General features: G+C 47.4%; 6 protein-coding genes across 6 annotated transcripts; 3 read left to right on the top strand and 3 right to left on the bottom strand.

The window, feature by feature from the left end:
* The first annotated feature begins 927 nt into the window (after positions 1-927).
* On the top strand, positions 928-3405 carry BDV37DRAFT_264631 (ATP-binding protein). Its single transcript, XM_032083692.1, has 6 exons — positions 928-1520; positions 1578-1943; positions 1995-2236; positions 2296-2636; positions 2696-3247; positions 3311-3405. The coding sequence occupies exons 1-5, from the start codon at positions 1243-1245 to the stop codon at positions 3137-3139; spliced, it is 1671 nt and encodes a 556-aa protein (XP_031935209.1). The 5' UTR covers positions 928-1242; the 3' UTR covers positions 3140-3247; positions 3311-3405.
* BDV37DRAFT_43959 (uncharacterized protein) lies at positions 3367-4887 on the top strand. The gene is made up of 2 exons (XM_032090658.1): positions 3367-3831; positions 3901-4887. The coding sequence occupies exons 1-2, from the start codon at positions 3531-3533 to the stop codon at positions 4641-4643; spliced, it is 1044 nt and encodes a 347-aa protein (XP_031935208.1). The 5' UTR covers positions 3367-3530; the 3' UTR covers positions 4644-4887.
* On the bottom strand, positions 4878-6507 carry BDV37DRAFT_43943 (RTA1 domain-containing protein). Its single transcript, XM_032090657.1, has 3 exons — positions 5946-6507; positions 5794-5886; positions 4878-5711 (listed from the first exon to the last, which is right to left on the bottom strand). The coding sequence occupies exons 1-3, from the start codon at positions 6157-6159 to the stop codon at positions 5113-5115; spliced, it is 906 nt and encodes a 301-aa protein (XP_031935207.1). The 5' UTR covers positions 6160-6507; the 3' UTR covers positions 4878-5112.
* A 1212-nt stretch (positions 6508-7719) lies between these two features.
* Positions 7720-11555, bottom strand: BDV37DRAFT_43964 (uncharacterized protein). The gene has a single exon (XM_032090659.1). It carries the CDS (start codon positions 11332-11334, stop codon positions 7774-7776), a length of 3561 nt encoding a protein of 1186 aa, XP_031935206.1. The 5' UTR covers positions 11335-11555; the 3' UTR covers positions 7720-7773.
* On the bottom strand, positions 11531-14779 carry BDV37DRAFT_43939 (putative phosphoketolase). The gene is made up of 7 exons (XM_032090656.1): positions 14335-14779; positions 14210-14284; positions 13901-14135; positions 13691-13843; positions 12709-13639; positions 11820-12645; positions 11531-11765 (listed from the first exon to the last, which is right to left on the bottom strand). Exons 1-7 carry the CDS (start codon positions 14495-14497, stop codon positions 11728-11730), a joined length of 2421 nt encoding a protein of 806 aa, XP_031935205.1. The 5' UTR covers positions 14498-14779; the 3' UTR covers positions 11531-11727.
* A 254-nt stretch (positions 14780-15033) lies between these two features.
* Positions 15034-16646, top strand: BDV37DRAFT_276554 (putative acetate kinase; the record flags this gene model as incomplete). Its single annotated transcript, XM_032085583.1, has 6 exons — positions 15034-15413; positions 15466-15780; positions 15834-15896; positions 15953-16025; positions 16084-16461; positions 16557-16646. The coding sequence occupies 6 exons, from the start codon at positions 15034-15036 to the stop codon at positions 16644-16646; spliced, it is 1299 nt and encodes a 432-aa protein (XP_031935204.1).
* Positions 16647-18411: the final 1765 nt, after the last annotated feature.

Here is an 18411-nt window from a genome sequence, read left to right as displayed (position 1 = left end):
CCAGACGAATGAAGGGAAACAGAACAATACCCCAAATATGGAAAATAATGACAGGATGCAAAATGGTTGAAGCTGGAGAAAGCAATGGGGAAGCCGGGCAAAGAGAAAATTTCGCGCGGAATACCCTCGGAAGTGCTCGGGGCGGAGGAATGGGTATGGTAATAGGAATTACATTGGGAAGGTTGTTCAGGTAACAAAAAGGGAAAGAAAAGTATCAAGATCTCCACACATACCGTTCAATTGACCCCAAATTAAACCAGATCCACTCTTGGAACAGAATATCTTTCTCGTGAATAATGTAATTTATCAATTGACTCTCTAATTCGCTTCTCTTGGGGTGTGCCACGTTATGTGGTCAAGTCCTACACCTACGCCGGAGTATACTCTGTAGGATGGGCACAAATCCCAAGTAGGGCTGTGGATGGTATGTATCGTACGCGTGAACTGTGTCTTCCATTAATTGGTCTCAAGCACCCCGTATGCTACTCTCCACCTACTAGTAGTACACAGTAGTGATGTTCATAGATCCCTCTTTTCTCTCCTTGAGTCATTCGAAATGCCTCTAGAGGTACCTGGTGGAGGTACTAGAAGGATGTAAAATACCTTCAAGATAAGTAGTAGAAGTATCTAGCTCAGGTATATCAATTGTTGAAGGACATATATTCATACAACGGCTATCACGATGTACATACTCCATATTAACATATTTTAACTCTTTCTTCTCTTCCATGGAGGCTTTCCGCTTGACTTACCGACACTTCGGCAGAGTTTACCGACCTCGCCGTCAGCCACACTTCCCAACAAATTAGAGTCGTCCAAAGCCACAGTCGATCTCCATGCGATCGGGGGCGCAGCACCGGAGAATATCTTTGTCTGGAAATTGAAAGATTGGGTCCAAGCTTCCACCTCACCTTCTTTTTGTGTGGTGCTGTCTTTCCTTTTCTTATTCAATACCCACTAGACGACTCTCGTTTATCCTCATCTTTCTTTGAGGCTCTGTGCTGGTATTCAATCGGTGTTTGATTCTTTACTCGCCAGTTCTCCTTTTCATGTATCCACTACGTCATTAATCCCCCTATTACTATAGTCGACGCGTGTAATTTCCTTACAATCTTTGGAACCTCCAGTTTGATTTGCCTTTGACGTTTGTAATCGTTGTTGTTTATTTTCTTTTCTTAAAAAGATTATTCATTGCATTGATACATCCCGTGGCGTTCATTTAATCTACGGTGTATATGAGCGATGCCGGTATACCGATATGTTCCACGATCCCTGCCAATATTCTCCTCGGGCCGCCTTAGCCTGTCGAGACCGTTGAGGGCCATTGGAGTAGCTCCATATAAATCGGGAATGCATTTCTCACAGGGCTCCTACCAAGCTGCCCCAAACCCCCTGGAGCAAGATGCAGGAGATGACGGAGCCCGATCCAACGGCAACGACGGAGAGCCAACATTCAGATCTACTATCCTAAAAATGATGGAGACCGCCGCCACTACTTTTGCTTCTATTGCCGTTCTAGGGTATGCTACCTAGCGGCCTCCCATGCTGCGCTTGGTTGCTTACTGACGACGTTCCAGTATTGCGGGCTACTCGTATCACCGGTACTACAAGTATCTGATTTTGGAAAAGATGGAAAATGCCTTCAAGCCGGGCGATCCAGCACTCGAAGTTGCGGGTGTAGAATCAGGAAAACATCAGTATCACCATGAGGAGCACTGGGTTGTCCGCGACGAACAACCCAGGATGGATCGAATCATCGCTGGTGGCGCTGGTGGCCGTTATTTCCTGCTCATTGGTGAGAAAGGCACTGGAAAGACATCTATGCTCCTAGAGGCGATGCGCAAGATTGATGGCGAGGGTTGTGCTATGTTTGAAGCACATGGTGATCTTGAAATTTTCCGAACTAGGCTAGGGAAAGCGTTGGACTTTGAGTTCCATGAAGAGTAGGTTACTTTATGGCCCTCCTTTTTGCAACTGCTGACAGATGGTACCAGCTACATTGGAAGTCTTTTTAGCATTAAGGGTCCTCGAGATACCACCCCTCTCTTGGACATTGAGCGCGCATTCAACAAGTTAGAGAAGGTGGCGCTTATGCGTAGACGTGAGGGATTACCAGCTTTGATTTTGATCATTAATAGTACTCACCTGGTGAGGGATGATCATGATGGTCAGGATCTCCTGGAAATGATTCAACAGAGAGCGGAACAATGGGCGGCTAGCAACTTGGTGACGACAGGTAAACTGCACTCCCTCTTCTTGCTTCTAGTATAGACCCTGACAATACCGAAATTGCAGTCCTCAACAGTGATGATTACTGGGTATATGAACGCCTCAAGCGATACGCCACCAGGATGGAAGTCATCCCTGTTTCGGATCTACCCAAGCAACGAGCGATGGACGCTCTACGGAGGTATCGCAAGAAGTACTTTGGTGAGGAATTATCGAACGAAGTACTTGAAGAAATCTACAACAAAGTTGGTGGACGTTTGTCCTTCCTGAACCGGGTGGCCAAGGCCAAAGATTATATGAAACTCTGTGATGGAATATGTGAGGCCGAGAAGAGATGGTTCCTCAACAAATGCTGGATCCTTGGACCGGAAATGGATGACGACGTCATGGATGAGCAGAAGTACTCTGTAAGTACAATAAGTGCCTCGGGATACCATGAGAACACTCTAACCAAAGACGATGACAGTCTGCCGCGATGGTTCTCGCCAAAGCGCTTGTCGACCAGGAGAAGGAGATGGAGAAAACCTATGACCCGGAGATTGGCCATATTCTACCAGAGATACCGCTGCATAAGGCGCGGGAAGTTATGACAAGAGCGGACTTTATCCAAAGTTACGATCATGACAACATCTTTACAATCGATTCTCGAGCTATGGTCCGAGCCGATTCTGTTCCTATGCAGAATGCTTTCCGAGAAATCTGTTCTTGGGAAGGATTTGACAAGCACCTGGAGGGAACATTGGAGCGAATTGGTGATATTGAGAGTCTTGGACGAACCCGTGAGCTCACCATCAAAGATCTCTGGAACCAGGGCAAATACCAGCTTGCTATGCGGGATCCCAATGGTCGCGATAATGGTGTTGCTGAGTTCACGGTGGTGGAGGGCCAGAAAGAGGATGAGGACGACTGATTGAAGCATACTGAAAGGCGAGGTCAGAGTTGAAGCCATCATCAGCCATTGAAAAACAATGTAATTACTGGATATACTCCTGAGCCTATCTGTGACATAGTAATTCCTGTATGTATCTTTGCTCTACACCCAACCCTATGATATCACCGAATACTACTTACTAGAAAACAGGATCCTGGGTGTTCTGATTGGTTGGGCGCATCAGGGAAGCAGTGACATCATCACATGCTCACCGCTCGCCAGAAAATCGGCCCCCAGCCTCCATGAATATGTATATAATCTACTTCTACAACAAATTTCTTCAGCTTAACATTGCGCTCTGCTCCAACTCATTCCTTTATCAACTCACAAGCTCGCTGGATTTTGTACTACTAACACAAAATACCCAACCATGACCCCTCGCAAGAAGGACGTCTTATCTTCTGTGACAGCGACTGCAGATAACGCAGACAAGCCGGCAAACGATCTGCGCCAGAAGACTCAGTTGGACCGGATTCCCCAGTCAGCGCGCTTTGTGTTGGTCGTCCTGAGTAGCCTGACGCTGAGTGCTGGATTCTTCAGTTTCACGTCTGGAGCTACCCTTGGCGAACTGGGCGGCGTGAGCAGACATCTCGAAGCATGGTGGGAAGTGGGGGGCTTGACGGCTTGGAAGGCAGTAGAGGTTGGGTTAGCCTGGATCTTGGGCTTTGATGGTGAGCTTACTTTATTTTCGAACTGCTTACATTTCCATGCGTTCAAAGAGGGCTGACCGACTCCTGCAGGACGAGATGTGTCGTCATTCATGTTCCTTACCCACCTCCCCACCTACGCACTCCTAGCATCTTTCTACAACATCCGCCCCACCACGGTTTTGATCTCTTATGCGATCATCTTATTCTCAACCTCAGTCCCCTTTGTACTCCTGCGCAAACCGACTTGCGTGCACGACCTGTCGCATGCTCCTTCCGATGCAGTTCGCAACCGCTCCATCCTTCAGGACCGCGCGACAACCATTTATACCACTATCGCCGCGACATCGATTCTGACTGTCGCTCTATACCTAAGCTATGCGACCTGGTTCCCAACACAACTAGTCCTCCACTTCGAGAACATCCCCGACATTAGCGCCGTTCACGCCGGTCCCGCAGGTCTGCCAACCCTCTTCCTCGCCCTCCTCCCAGCCGGCTGGGCGGCGAGAGATCTCCTTTTCGTTAGTTCCACTGGCGCGGCCGCGCCTAAGAGGACCGAATCGACCGAAAAGAGCTCCACATCGCACGAGGGCGAGTACCTCGCCTGTGCAGTTTATCGGAAGACCTGGGGAGCACTCTCGCCCAAGACGAGAGTTCTTATCTCGCGAACGGTACTTCTCGCAGCCATGCTGCTCAGTAACACCATTGTCCAGTTGGCAGGAACCATTGAGGGAGTTACCATCGAGGGTGCGTCTGCTTGGGGTTCAATCTGGGCTGTCGCAATTTTAGCTGTTGGAGCGACTTTTGGTTGGATCGAGGCAGTTGATGGGGTATGATTGCTCGGTTGATGAACTCGGGATTAGTAGTATGAAATGTGACCACGACGAAAAGCGCTTCCTTTATGTTTCCCCCCTGATGACCTGGGATGGATGAAACTCTTGTCATGACCTTTTCACCTTGATCCTTCGAAATGATGTTTAGCTTTGGCGCTTCAGGTTATATCCGATTCTATTCTCTTATGTTTCCTCCTTTTCTCTTCTCTTTTCATCACTCGTATCTTACTTATCCTTTTGTATCACTAGTTGTTTATCTCGAGCGTTTTTGTGGTGAATGAGTTTTCCCGAAATTGACCTGAAAGTATATGCTGAACAGGTTTCGTATTCAATTATATATTGAAACATTATTTTCGTTATCCTTGAAGACCAACGATCTAGAATCTAGAATCTAAGCACTCGCTACATAAGAAAGCAACAATGCCGACTCCAACCAAAACGAAAAGGAAAGGGCAAAAAGGAACGCAGTACTTCACCGAAGTTCAGTAGTATGACCATAACCATCCTCAGACATAATCTCCCGGTCATACTGCATCGCCTTGGTACTCGGCATCAACCAGCCGGGATGGAAGATATTAAAGACGCCAACAGAAGCCACCATCATCGCGCCATCAAGCGCAATGAAGTACTTCTCCCGGGTAATCAGATACCCGGTCCAACCTTGCGACAACTCTATGGTACGGTAGATGCTTCGGACGTAGATACAAAGCACGGAGAAGACCATGGCGGCGAACAGGGGGGTGATGGATCCGCTCATGTTCTGCAGAAGACGACGACGGAGGACGCGGCGGACAAAATCGGCAGCGCAGGCGACAAAGATAGTGATCGAGAACAGTTGGAAGACGATACCGGCGACCATGATGTGGGTGCCGGGGGCTGTGTCGCCGTCTTCCTTGTTTGTTTCGGCGGAGGCGATGCCGCCGCCGATGGCTTGGATGACGAGCGAGATGACGTCGCAGGTGCAGAAGATCCAGAGGTACATTTTCGGGCTGAGGATGGAGGAGTCACGGCCGAGGATTTGGATGAAGCGGCCGAGGAGGACGTAGATGCCTGCTGTGAAGAATGTGGGAGCTAGATTGGTTGGTTAGTGCCTTTTCTTCCCCTCGAGGATAGGCAGATCGGTTGGGGGTCTGTTTTTTCTGTGCTTGCTTACCGATGATTAGGGTGGAGATTTGCATCAGGAAGGCTGTCATGTTATAAGGACATTCTGAGGACCAGGTACGTCCGGCCCAGCCCAGGACCTCCGCTGTGTTGGTTTGCCGTCAGTATATTATCCAGGTCACTGGAGGTTGGGACGGTACGCACTCAGACAACCAATACTGAAGACAGCACACCACCAGGTTCTTTTCCAGGTAAACTGGATTGTGTGAACGATCATCGAGAGACCGAAGAGAACGAGAAAGACGATGCCTGCAGCCAGCGACGGCTGATAGCCGTACGCAGTATCCATGCCGTCTATGAGAGGATGGCAGCTCGTGGAGAGCCATTTTTTGAATTCGAACTCTTGATCGGCCGACATATTCAAGACAATTGGGGATAATCTGCAGTTTGTAGGGTTTAGTTCGCCCGATGCCAATGTCAATGCAAGTGTAGTTGATCACAGGCAGTTGTATTATCAAGTTGCCAGAGACTGACGCGAAAAGCACAATCTTATATCCGAATGAATGACTAGGCAGCGTCCAGATTATACATGGGACCACTGTGAAAACAGGTCAAGAACAAGTAAACGAGTGGCTGAGCAAGAAGCCCATGTAGTATGGATTACGAGGCAGAGAAAAACGAGACAAGTCACACAGGATATATCTTCGCATCGTGAAAATCTTCAAATTCTTACAGGGCCATAGACTCAAAATCGGGCTCCGGATGGATCCAATAACCCGCGCTCGCAATTGACGTAACGGTGGAATACGGCGGAGACACCCGTTGCAAGACGCATTCTGATTGAACCCTGTGGATAATCCCTTATTCGGGCCGCAACTTCATTCGGCAAATTGGTCGAAGGCTCCAACATATTCTGTTCGGAGTTCGGCCCTGGGCCTGAAAGTACTCGCAAGGTCCGCCAAATTGGGTTTAGGGCATCTCGTAACAGTTTCATGAGAGTATCGGAGATACATCCGGTAGACCGTGCTTCTCCAGTCATGTTGTAGGATGGTAGGATCGTGGCGCTATATCAGATCCTTTATGCCGATAGAGTCAGGCGTGTAACTGAGGCTGAATCATGTAGTCACAGCTTTGTCTCCTCGACGATGCTGGGCATTCGCCATTGATCCGGATAGTTTCATAGTACACTGCTTCCCAGCCTTGGCAAGTGCGAAGCTTTCATTGGAGCTTGGCAGGGAAGGAGATATCTCATCTGAATCAATATATCCATAGTTAAGTCCCTGTGGTTTAACAAAGCGAAGGTGTGATTGCATACATCTTGTTGAGATATTGGCAGAAGGATGTCCGCACAATCGATGTTGTGAATTCGACGGGGGTGCAGGTGGGCCTGAGGCGTTGCATTTCTTGGCAGAAGATTCTCGGTCTAACCGGATTAGGAGAACCTTGAGACCATTGAACTTGAACTTTGAACTTCCTTGGAAGTTGAAGAGCCCTGCCATAGAACTGTCCCTTCATGCTATTCACACGCGGGTTGCGCGTGGTACTAGATAAAGAGGGGTCGATATGCGAAGCGACGTGACACCTGGCCTTAAGCTGTATAAGTGTACTTATTATCAAGTACAGTGAATCTCATCATCTGGTATCAACTCATCAATCCTTCGCTTCCACTTGCTTTACCTAGATAGGTATGAATAGCTATGGGGTCAATCTCAAGAACCCCAGAAGACCCGGGGCTACCTCCTTCTCAACCATCTCCAATTCGCACATTGCAACAAACCCTGACACGCCTGGTTCAGGATTCAAGACGTTGGCAATAGACTTTCTTTGGATACACTGCCGCAAGAGTAAAAAGGCGAAGACACAAGCCTTGATGGCCGACATGGCGACAGGAACGATTCCCCTTCCTAATCAAAGCATGCATTGATTACGGCGTCAATTGCCGTAATTGTATCCTCGGAATTCTGAAGCCGGCGCGGGGGGACGTTGATTCTAAGTGTATTGATTCATAGATTTCGACCGACCATGACATCACTCAATCAACTTCTCGTAAGTCGTGAGCTTTGGACAGAGACGAATTGCTTCTAGAAGCAATGAGGAGGGGGTGGCTTTCGGGTGGCCATCTGATAGCGGTCGTTAAACCTTTAGCCCGGTTGGTATGCTTGGTTTCTGATGCTGTGGTCACTATAGCTGTGGAGATTTCTTTCATAGATTGTTCGATTCCCACTTGAGCAGACGTCCGTTGGTTTGTATCTAATAAGTGATCTGCTTTTTTGAACTCGTCAAGCTTGTGGGAGGAGCGTAGTGCATTTGGATGATCGGGCCCTAATACACTATTTCGAAGAGCAACACATTCTTCCATTAACGCCAACGCTTCTCTAACCTTCTGTCGAGATTTCCAAGTAAGGGCTAGATTATGCATAGCCGCCAATGTGTCTGGATGCTCTGGCCCCAGTACACGCTTGCGGGTCTCCAAGATGTGAAACTGCAGCTCCTCTGCCTCCTTCCACTGCCGTTGATGCCAGTATATGCGCGCTAGCCAGACCATAATTCTCACAGTCTCAGGGTGCTCGGGCCCTAGCACGCGCTTGCAGGTTTCCACCAGGTCGAAATATATCTCCTCTGCATCCTTACATCGTCTCTGGCTCCAGTAGGTAGATGCTAGACATTCCAAACTGTTAAGTGTGTCCGGGTGCTCTGGTCCGAACACCTCCTTCTGGATCTCTATTGCCTTCAGCAGCAGATCCTCGGCGTCCTTCCACCGCCTCTGATCTCGGTATATCAACGCCAGGTTAGCCATGCTTGCCAAAGCGTCAGGATGTTCTTCACCAAGAATCATTTTCCGCGCCTCTACTACCTGTGCCCCTAGTTCTTCTGCCTCCCTCCATCTTCCCTGTGCATCGTATATGATCGTCATATTGTTCATGGCGGTCACTGTGTCGGGGTGGTCTGAACCTAGTACTCGCTTACGGAGCTTTATAACTTGCAACTCAAGGTCTTCTGCTTCTTTCCAACGCATCTGGTGCCTGTATACAGACGCTAGATTATTCATACTCGTTAGAGTCACAGCATTTTCTGGCCCCAGAGTCTCCTTGAGGGCTGCCAGCGCCTGTATTTGTAGTTCTTCTGATTCTTTCTGTCGACCCTGTTCATGGTATGTGCATGCTAAGTCAGACATACTGGACAGAGTATCAGGATCCTTTGGTCCTAGGACTCTCCTGCTAGTCGCCAGTACGTCTACTTGTAGTTCTTCTGCGTCCTTCCTTCGGCCCTGCTTCATGTATATCCACGCAAGTCTGGCCATATTATCAAGAGTAGAAGTATTTTCTCGTCCTAGCATCTGTACGTTGATGTCCATTGCCCGTAACACTGGGCCTTCTGCTTCACCATACCTTCCATCCCGATACAGGCACATTCCAATCTGTTCAAGCAATGCAGCATATGTTTCCTGTTGTTTCTGGAACTCGCTTTGAGTAATCAATGCTACAGCGTGAGGTAGATACTGTCTCCACATCTTGCGATTCGTATGATCTTCAGTTGGAAAGACATGACTGAGCTGGTCTGCGGTTTTCTTAATATACGGGTCAAGCTGCTGGTTGCTTCTCATCCAATTTCGAGTTGCATAATATACAAGTCGATGGAGACTCAGGAAGCCCTCAGCCTGCTCATTTATGAATGAGAATGCTTTAAGAAGGCCGATTGCTTCAATTTTCTTCCTTTTTGATATGGCCGAAGGAAGCAGTGACTGTGGGATGTCGCGAGGACTTATACAAGCCATAAATGAGAGATAATCCGCTGCTAACTGGTTCAAACTCTGAATCTGTTGAAATGAGATTAACCAGGTAGTAGCAACAGGATTCGCGTATTTATCTTGCTCCCCATCTCCAAAGTCTTCACTCAGCAGCTCAATCACCTCTGGCTCTGGCTCCTGCAGAAGCGTAACATATTCCGTAAATTTAATATCATTTTCATTGATATATGCTGCTGCCTGGGCTATTGCCAGAGGAAGAAAGGCCAGCTGTTCGATCAGAGTCTTGGTCGCATCACTGTCATCAAGTAAGTCTTTCTTAATCAATAGATTGTCAAGGATTTTCGTAGCAGTTTCTATATCGGGCTCGGAAATATCTATTACATTAGACGATGCCAGCTTTACAGCTAGCTTTCGATTCCGAGTCGTGAATAGAATACGGCCTTGATCACTCTGAGGCAAGAAATCGACCAGAACTGGGTTAGGGTTACCGGTGCAGCTTTGGATCCACATATCTATATCATCCGCATTATCAAAGATTAGAAGCCATCGTCCCGTTCTCTGGCTAAGATAAGCCTTCACACTGTTTTTCGCCTCTGCAGGCTGTGCATTGTGCATTCCTAGTATATGTGCCAGAGTCAAGTATGCCTGTTCCACACTTTCGTGGCTCGTACATGGAATCCAGAAGACTGAGTAATCGGAGTGCCTGCTTTGTAAACGATATGCCAATTCAAGTGCAATTTGGGTCTTTCCAACTCCGCCTAACCCACAGATCGCAATCCTAGACGGCCCTTGCGATTTCTCTATCCGTCGCTCAAGTTCTGCAATCTCGGACTCACGGCCTATGAAGCGTGGGTTCTTCCTGAATGGGACCATCCATGCTTTCCCCTTGGTTTTGCGTAACTCCAGGTTGTGATAGTGGACCGGAACCACGGATAAGAGAGCCTTAGCATAGGCAGCAGCCACAATGGCGGCATAGCCTTGCCAACTTTTGTTCTTATGGGAGTCACAGTAATCACAGATACCGCGAATCACAAGAGACGGTAGCTGGTCCATTAGACCGGCCGCCTCCATCTCAAAACAGAGAACACCCATGCCACTCTCTTGCGCAATGATATCGCGGGTAGTAGCATCTTTCATAACCTGGTCTCCCGAAGCAATTAAGCCGTAATGGATGTAGGGACCATCCATAGGTCTCGGGTCACGAGCTATTATCTTGCCGCGATCACAATTAGAGCAGTCTAGGGCGCCGGTCTGATGGTTACATTGGGCATTAAACAATAGATCTTCATGTGGTCGGGAGAATTGTTCCTGCATTGCTTGATTTTTGAGCAAGATACTCGATATTATGCCGTGAACTGGTCGATTCCCCATTATATCATCGCTCTGCATCTGAGAGATGGCGGTTAATAGAACCCGGGGAGGTTTGTTGAGAGAGCCTGTGCGCTGGAACCGTCCATTGTGCATGGATTTACCGTAATCATACTGTATCACGCCACAGGAAGTAGGCGTTGGCTTGCTCACTACAACATCGCCGAGGCGAATATCAGTCCCGGTACTAGGAACACCCCCTCCGATTCCAACCATCAATCCGAACTGGATTCTTGGGAAGGTGGAACACAGCTGAGATATTACCGTCGAGGCGGCTATTGTTCCATATACACCAGACGGTAAACAGGCCACCACAATATTATGGCCAGTAATACTTCCGAGGGTATAACTATTATAATCGTTTTCTGCCTGTGGCAATAAAGGGTGTGATGTATCCAGCATAACCTTCGCGGCAGTCATTTCCAGTGGCAGGGCACAGATCCATGCGACTGTATAATCATCGTGCGTGAGGCGCATTTTCCAATTTCCGGTGGATCATATACACACAACTGTATCAAGCGTTGTTGATAATTTGTGAGGAGGGAAGAAGGGAAAGTCAAGATGTAATGGAGGCGAGGCTGAAAAGGATTACTTATGACTATGTACTAAACAGTAGTACTAGAGGGGTAATGAATGACCTGCATAGTCGAAGGCCAATCATGAGGTCGAGAATCCACAAAGTAATCGGCCAAGATTGCAGTGCCCGGAACTGGATGCATTCATTCGAATCTGGAAGAAAGTAAAAATATAAATATCATCTTTCCACTGTCGCCAACTAATACCAAGTAGATCTATCATGCGATGGCGAATTCATTCGAATTCATTTTGCTGTGGCTATGTAACTTCTGCTTATTCCTCTAGACCGTAGACTCATTCGAATCGTGGCATCTCATACATGTCATCAGGATCTACGCTGAATCAGCCAAAGAAAATCAAACTCAGACAAGGAAGAGCCAACTTACCTTTGCGGTTTGCGTAAATGTATTTCCGTGTCTCAACAATGTTGTGGTTCAACTCTGCGCTCAGCTCCTGCTCACGGAGTCGGACCTTCTCGTTTCGCTTCGCCGCTCCTTTAATGGCAGCCTGCGCCACATGGAAGCGTGAGGTCTTGTTTGCGAGCATCATATCAAACGGCGTCGTGGTGCTTCCCTCCTCGATATACCCGGCAATACTCACACGCTCTAGACGAGGCCGACCGAAAAGCAGACCTTGCAACTCAGTCACGTATCCGTGATAGTTGAAATGGATTGGTTTGTCGGAGGTGAAAAGGTTATCAAAGGACTCGGTTGTCAAAGCATGCGGATGCGCTCCTTCGTTCTCTAAGATCATGAGGTCTGTCACGTTGATCACCCGAACGCGAAGTTCAGGGCAGCGTTGGCGCAGAATTGCAGCGGCGTAGATGACTTCAAACATCACTTCAACTCCGACTCCCACGAGAACAACATCTGGATCGAGTCCGTCATCTGTACTGCAGAATTTCCAGGTCGATGCACCAGCTCTGCAGTGGCTTTCAGCTTCTTCGGGTGATAAGTAAACGGGTGTCGGCTGCTTCGAGCCAACCATGAGGTTGATGTAATTCTTGGATTTCAAGCAATGGTGAACGGTCGTCAAGAAGGTATTGGCGTCTGGTGGTAGATAAACACGCGCGGCATTAGGCTTCAGCTTGAGAACGTTTCCGATGAATGATGGGTTCTGGTGAGAGAAGCCGTTGTGTTCCTGTCGGGTCCAGGTACTAGTCTCAATATAGTTGATGCTAGCTACATCTTTGTGCCACCCTGTTTCTCGGGCCTAGTTGTTTGTCGCTCTAGTTAAGGAGAGTCAATAAATGGGATATAGGGAAGGGGTACGTACCATCTTCATGAACTTGGCGTATTGGACCATCATGGTGTGGACAATACCCAAGAAGCTTTCGTAGGAAGGAAAGAGACCCACACGCCCGGTCAAAGTGTAGCCCTGAAGGAAACTTTGACACATATGTTCACTCAATACTTCAATAACACGACCGCCCTTCGCGTTGGAGTACTGATCCCATTGGAAGTTCCGTCCAGTATGCGCGAGAGCGGCATCCAGCTTATTACTCTCTAACTCATCCGGCGAGAACAGCCGGACACTGTGTGGGTTCTGGGTGAAGACTTTATCTATGAATTTCCCAATTGTCTTCATCGAGCTTTCTTGTATGCCCTTCTCTACACAGAAAGTCCTCCAATCAGGAAGGTTAGGTGGCTTGTAGGCTTTGTATGCCTCGAAACGTTGACCGAGCTTCTTGGAGTCATCCGAGGGAATGATCGACTTGACATCATCAATAACATCCCCTGTCTCGGTGAAGAGCTCATGTGGGTTGTAGGAAGATAGCCATTTCTGGAGCGCCTGAAGCTCTTCCTTGTCCTTCTTTGCATTAGGCAAAGGAACCTGGTGAGAATGAAACGACCCTTCGATGAATTGGCCGTGTAGCTCCTTGGGCCCCGACCAACCCTTAGGTGTGCGCAGCACGATCATGGGCCACCGGGGTTTCATGATCGGCTTCCCAGAGCGGGCTGCTTGCTGGATCTTATGGATTTCCCCAACCGCCCAATTCATAGAGCAATGGAGATCAGTATCAATATCGTCTAGATTCTCAACAATGCGCACTTGGTAACCATATCCTGTGAAAAGGGAGATTAACTCCTTGTTGTCCATGCAGCCAAAGATGGTGCGCTCGCTGATTTTGAACCCATTGACATGCAGAATTGGTAAAACTGCTCCTGATTCCGCGGGGTCAATGTACTTGATTGCATGCCAGGAACTGTTTTTGTTAGTAAAGAACTTGACCCATGTAGATCATTCGAGAACTCACGTCGCTGTTGGACCGGTTTCTGCTTCTCCATCACCAACCACGCAGGTGACAATGAGATCCGGATTATCCATGACTGCACCGAATGATACAGCTAATGCATAACCTAACTCGCCACCTTCATGGATGGCTCCTGGGGTTTCGGCGTTAATATGGCTGAATAGAAACGGTTAGCTTAAGTTCTGCATGCTATTTCACCAGGAAAAGTCCAACCTTGGCAGACCGCCAGAGGTACTAAAGGTCGATATGAGATTCTTGAGACCTTCATTGTCTCGAGAATACTGTGGGTAGAACCTCCCCAATGAACCCTCCAACCATAGCGAAGCAAGTAGACCCGGTGCTCCGTGTCCCGGCCCGACGACATACAGCATGTCTAGGTTTTGCTTCCTAACGATGTAGTTCAAATGGGAATATACGAGGATAAGCCCGGGGCATGTTCCCCAGTGGCCTGAAAATATGGTATTGAATTAGCAAAGGTGTTGCTATACCAGATGATGTATACAAAGCTTCAGAGGATCTCACCAAGTAGTCGAGGCTTGATGTCATCATGTTTTAGATCGCGCTTCAACAACACATTGTCCTGCAGAAATATCATTGCTAGAGAACATAAGCGGGTGATCTTTGCATATAGAAATATCTAATCTTACCTGCTGCAATGTAAGCAGCTGCTCGGCGAAATTTCAATATAGCATCGGAGGTAGATTGATCCAAGGAAGCCTGGTCGAGCTGGACATGCAGCTGTTCAACGACATCCGGAATATGCGACGGCTCAGCCTTAGGATTCGGCCTGTCGATAGTCTCTCCCGGCATTGTTAGTGATCCGTCGAAGATGTTTAGATATATGCAATGTGTTGATATTGCTTGTTTGATATAAAGTTTGCTGGTAGTGTGGATCGCGCCAAAGGATCAATGGATAGATATGGAGAATGGAACTGTAAAGCTTGGGGGGCGATGCCACAAGTTCTAATAGTTTTCCTGTGGGTTCCAGACGCAGAGAGAAAGATAAATCCCACAGTCCCCGCCTTAAGGTATAAATCCTTGGATTAAACGGGCCTAGAATCTCGTAGGATTGACCGGAAATATATTTCGAGGCGGTAGTTCCAGGTCCATGATGTCGGCTCCCCAACTACGTCACCATGCAAGTCCTTTGACATCACCGACTGCACCCCAACAGGGAAACTGGCCCGCAACGAACAAATGGAATAGTACCTTTCAGTTGTAAATTATGAAAGAGAGGGGCATCATAAGCCACAAGCCGATTACTTATTTCTCTCCCTGTCAGCCTGGAAGCCGGTGGATACGTACATCTCGGCTCATTGAACCCTCCTGATTCCGTCGCTTCCAACATGACACGCAAATCTATTCTCTCGGTTAATGCCGGATCGTCCTCGGTGAAGATTACCTTCTACACCTTTGAGCAGCCTCCAAAGGTCGTCGCCAATGCACAGATCTCGGGGATCACAGCTCCTCCGGCGACACTGAAATACACTCAAGGATCGACGAACCACAAGGAGCAGCTCAAGGAGAATTTGAGCACGCCGCAGGATGCTTTCAAGTTCCTTCTGCAGAGGTGTTTCTCGGATCCAAACCTATCCGAAGTTACCAGCACTGACGACCTGGCATTCATTTGCCATCGGGTTGTTCATGGAGGAGACTATGAGCGATCGGTAGTCATCACCAATGAAACCTATCACCACTTGGAGAAACTCGAGGATCTAGCCCCACTGTATGTAGTGTTCATGCTTCTTCGATCTGGATGCATTTCTGACTGGCGACAGACACAACTTTTCTGCTTTGGAGATCATCCGACTCTGTAGAAAGGAACTGCCTTCGGTGAAAAGTATCACATTCTTTGACTCTGCCTTCCACCAGACTTTGCCCGACTATGTAAAGACGTATCCAATTAACCAGGACACCGCGAAGGCAAATGGTCTCCGGAAATATGGATTTCATGGCATTAGTTATTCCTTCATCCTGCGCTCGGTAGCTCAGTTTCTCAGCAAGCCAGTGGAACAGACTAACGTGATTGCCATGCATATTGGAAGTGGTGCTTCTGTATGCGCGATCAAGGAGGGCAAGTCCATTGACACTTCGTAAGAATGATCTTCGTCCATTGTGTAAAACACGTGCTGACAAGTTTTCTCAGAATGGGACTTACACCCTTGGCTGGCTTACCTGGCGCCACCCGTAGTGGTGATATTGATCCATCGTGAGTTTCATCGGAAAGTTAGCTCTGAACTAAAATGGTTAATGTGTGTTTGGCAGGCTTGTGTTTCATTACACCAGCGAGGCAGGAAAGCTGAGCCCTGCGAGCACTAAAGAAATGCATATCAGCACGGTAGGTCCCTGAGACTGGTTGACAGAAGCAAACGGCTAGCTGACTTAGGTCCATCCAGGCTGAAGAAATTCTCAACAAGAAATCCGGATGGAAAGCGCTCACTGGAACTACAGATTTTTCCCAGATAGCTGTTGAGAATCCTCCAAGTCCAGAGCATAAGCTTGCTTTCGACATTCTCGTCGACCGTATTCTGGGGTACATAGGTAATTACTTTGTCAAGTTAGAAGGGAAAGTTGATGCACTCGTTTTCGCCGGCGGAATCGGCGAGAAGAGTGCCTTACTGAGGAAAACTATCGTCGAGAAATGCCAGTGCCTAGGGGTAGCTATTGATGCATCAGCTAATGATAAAGGGCCGTCCGATGACCAGACGGTGATGGATATCTCCAAGGTAGGTGATAGTGGACCACGTGTGATGGTCTGCCAGACAGATGAGCAGGTGAGAATAAGTCTTTTTTCTTTTTCTTCTTCTAATCTCAAGCACACTGGCTAATGCGTTTTCTAAGTTCGAAATGGCATATAATTGCATCTTAGCACACGGAAGTAATAATGGATCATGATGGTGTGGTGTCTCAGAAGTTCACAGTCAGGGGGTTCGCCAATTCTGGGGTGTCTGGGGCATAATATCGTCATTTATCAATCACGTTACCCTATCTATCCTATCCTAATGGGTTGGCTTCGATTCATAGTTTGCAATGTATGACTGACTACTGGTTCGGCCGCTCTTTTCATAATTGACGGACCAGTGTCATATATATTTCTTCTCGATGTTCAGTAAGCCAATCAGAGGGTTGTGATATTAACTTAGCCTATTGAAAGAGAGAGAGAGAAAAGAAAAGGAAGGAAAAAGTCGAAAAAGATGTGAGTGAGCGCGCAGGTGTTAGATGTCAACTATGTTGTCACTTCCAACTGGGGAATGTACAATTATACAGCCTAGATAGATGGTCTGGGATACTAACATCGCTATAGCTATCATTTCTCGCTTATCTCCTTTCAGCATTATGATAGGGTATATACTGTGTACCAGAACCATGCGAAAAGATTTTCGCCACGGAAAATGCTATATAATTACCTTCCCATATCGAGAACACGGATCACCAGTGCATTTGGAATACCCTTTTTTAGCTGACAGCCCTGAAGGGTGAAGGAAATTGCCCGAAGAGGACCAATACTTTAGTGGCAAAACACCACCAGAATGACCTGTCCAACCGCCACATCCACAACTGTAACCTCAAAAAAAAAAAAAAAAAAAAAAAAAAAAAAAAAAAAAACAGAGCACACGACAAGAGAATGTTGCTGCATGATTCATTCCAAATGCCCCGGACCATTGCATTTGCACAACAATCAATGGCTGGGGTACCTCAATGAATCATGTCTGAAAAGGACAAGACAAGGTCTGGACCGTGCCTCGGTCCTCGCAGGGCGGGTATGCTGTGCCTGGTTGTCGGTACCTCATTTCTGCAGTCGATCACCTCAAGTCAAAGATTGGTCATGTAGGAACCCAAGATCGACCGATCTGTTGTGAAACAAGGAAAGCCAGGAATTGGGGTGAAGAGGTCTGATCACCAAGCAGGAGACCTTTGCCTTGCTGCACTATTGATTATTGGTTGGATGGGATTGAAACAGGGGAAGGGTTGATGACAATTGGAATGTGTATTGTTTGCATATTTCTGCAGTAGGTTCAAAACATAGAGCAAAAATAATCTTGTGGCTTTTGGATTTTCACTCATTTTCCAATCTATCGGTGATGTCGGGGAATAGAAAAAAGTGGACTTTTTTTTCCCAGACAGCCAGCCTCTTTTGCTTTTGCTGCATTGTAGATCAATCACATTCTTTTGCTCAACCTCCAAACCAAATCGCCCCCAGCCAATTGATTTAACGAGATGAGCGTCTCTCTGGATACGTCTGGAATATTCATACATACATATGTATATATGTATGTATTAAAACAAGATAAGATTACAAATAGAATAAAAATAATGTCACCCTATCATACTGAAACTTCCTCGCATATAATAGATACATTTTATTCCCTCAGCAACCACCTCGGGTCGAAACTGGTACCTCGAATAGTACCGATTAAATGGGAATAGAACCTCGGAGATCTACATCATTGCAATAGGCGAGAGAAACGAGAGGCAGGAACCCGTCATTCGGGACCAAAGCGGAAGTGGAAGGACAAGCTCCACTCTTTGGTTCGTACAGATTACCAAGAACTCTTCTTGGTAAATAAATACACATTTTTATTTTTTAATTTACTTTGGTGGGAGCCTCACATGCATCCCGGGCTTGGGTCACGACTAGTAACAGCGCGGAAATGCAGCCGGACTTTTAGCGTCAAAAGCCACGGGTTGGAATTCTAGAAGGGGGAGTTGATCGGTAAGGTCAT

The sequence above is a fragment of the Aspergillus pseudonomiae genome, assembly GCF_009193645.1.
Source record: "Aspergillus pseudonomiae strain CBS 119388 unplaced genomic scaffold BDV37scaffold_137, whole genome shotgun sequence".
In the NCBI taxonomy this organism is placed as follows: Eukaryota; Fungi; Ascomycota; class Eurotiomycetes; order Eurotiales; family Aspergillaceae; genus Aspergillus; species Aspergillus pseudonomiae.
This window is presented reverse-complemented; position numbering and strand designations above follow the sequence as displayed.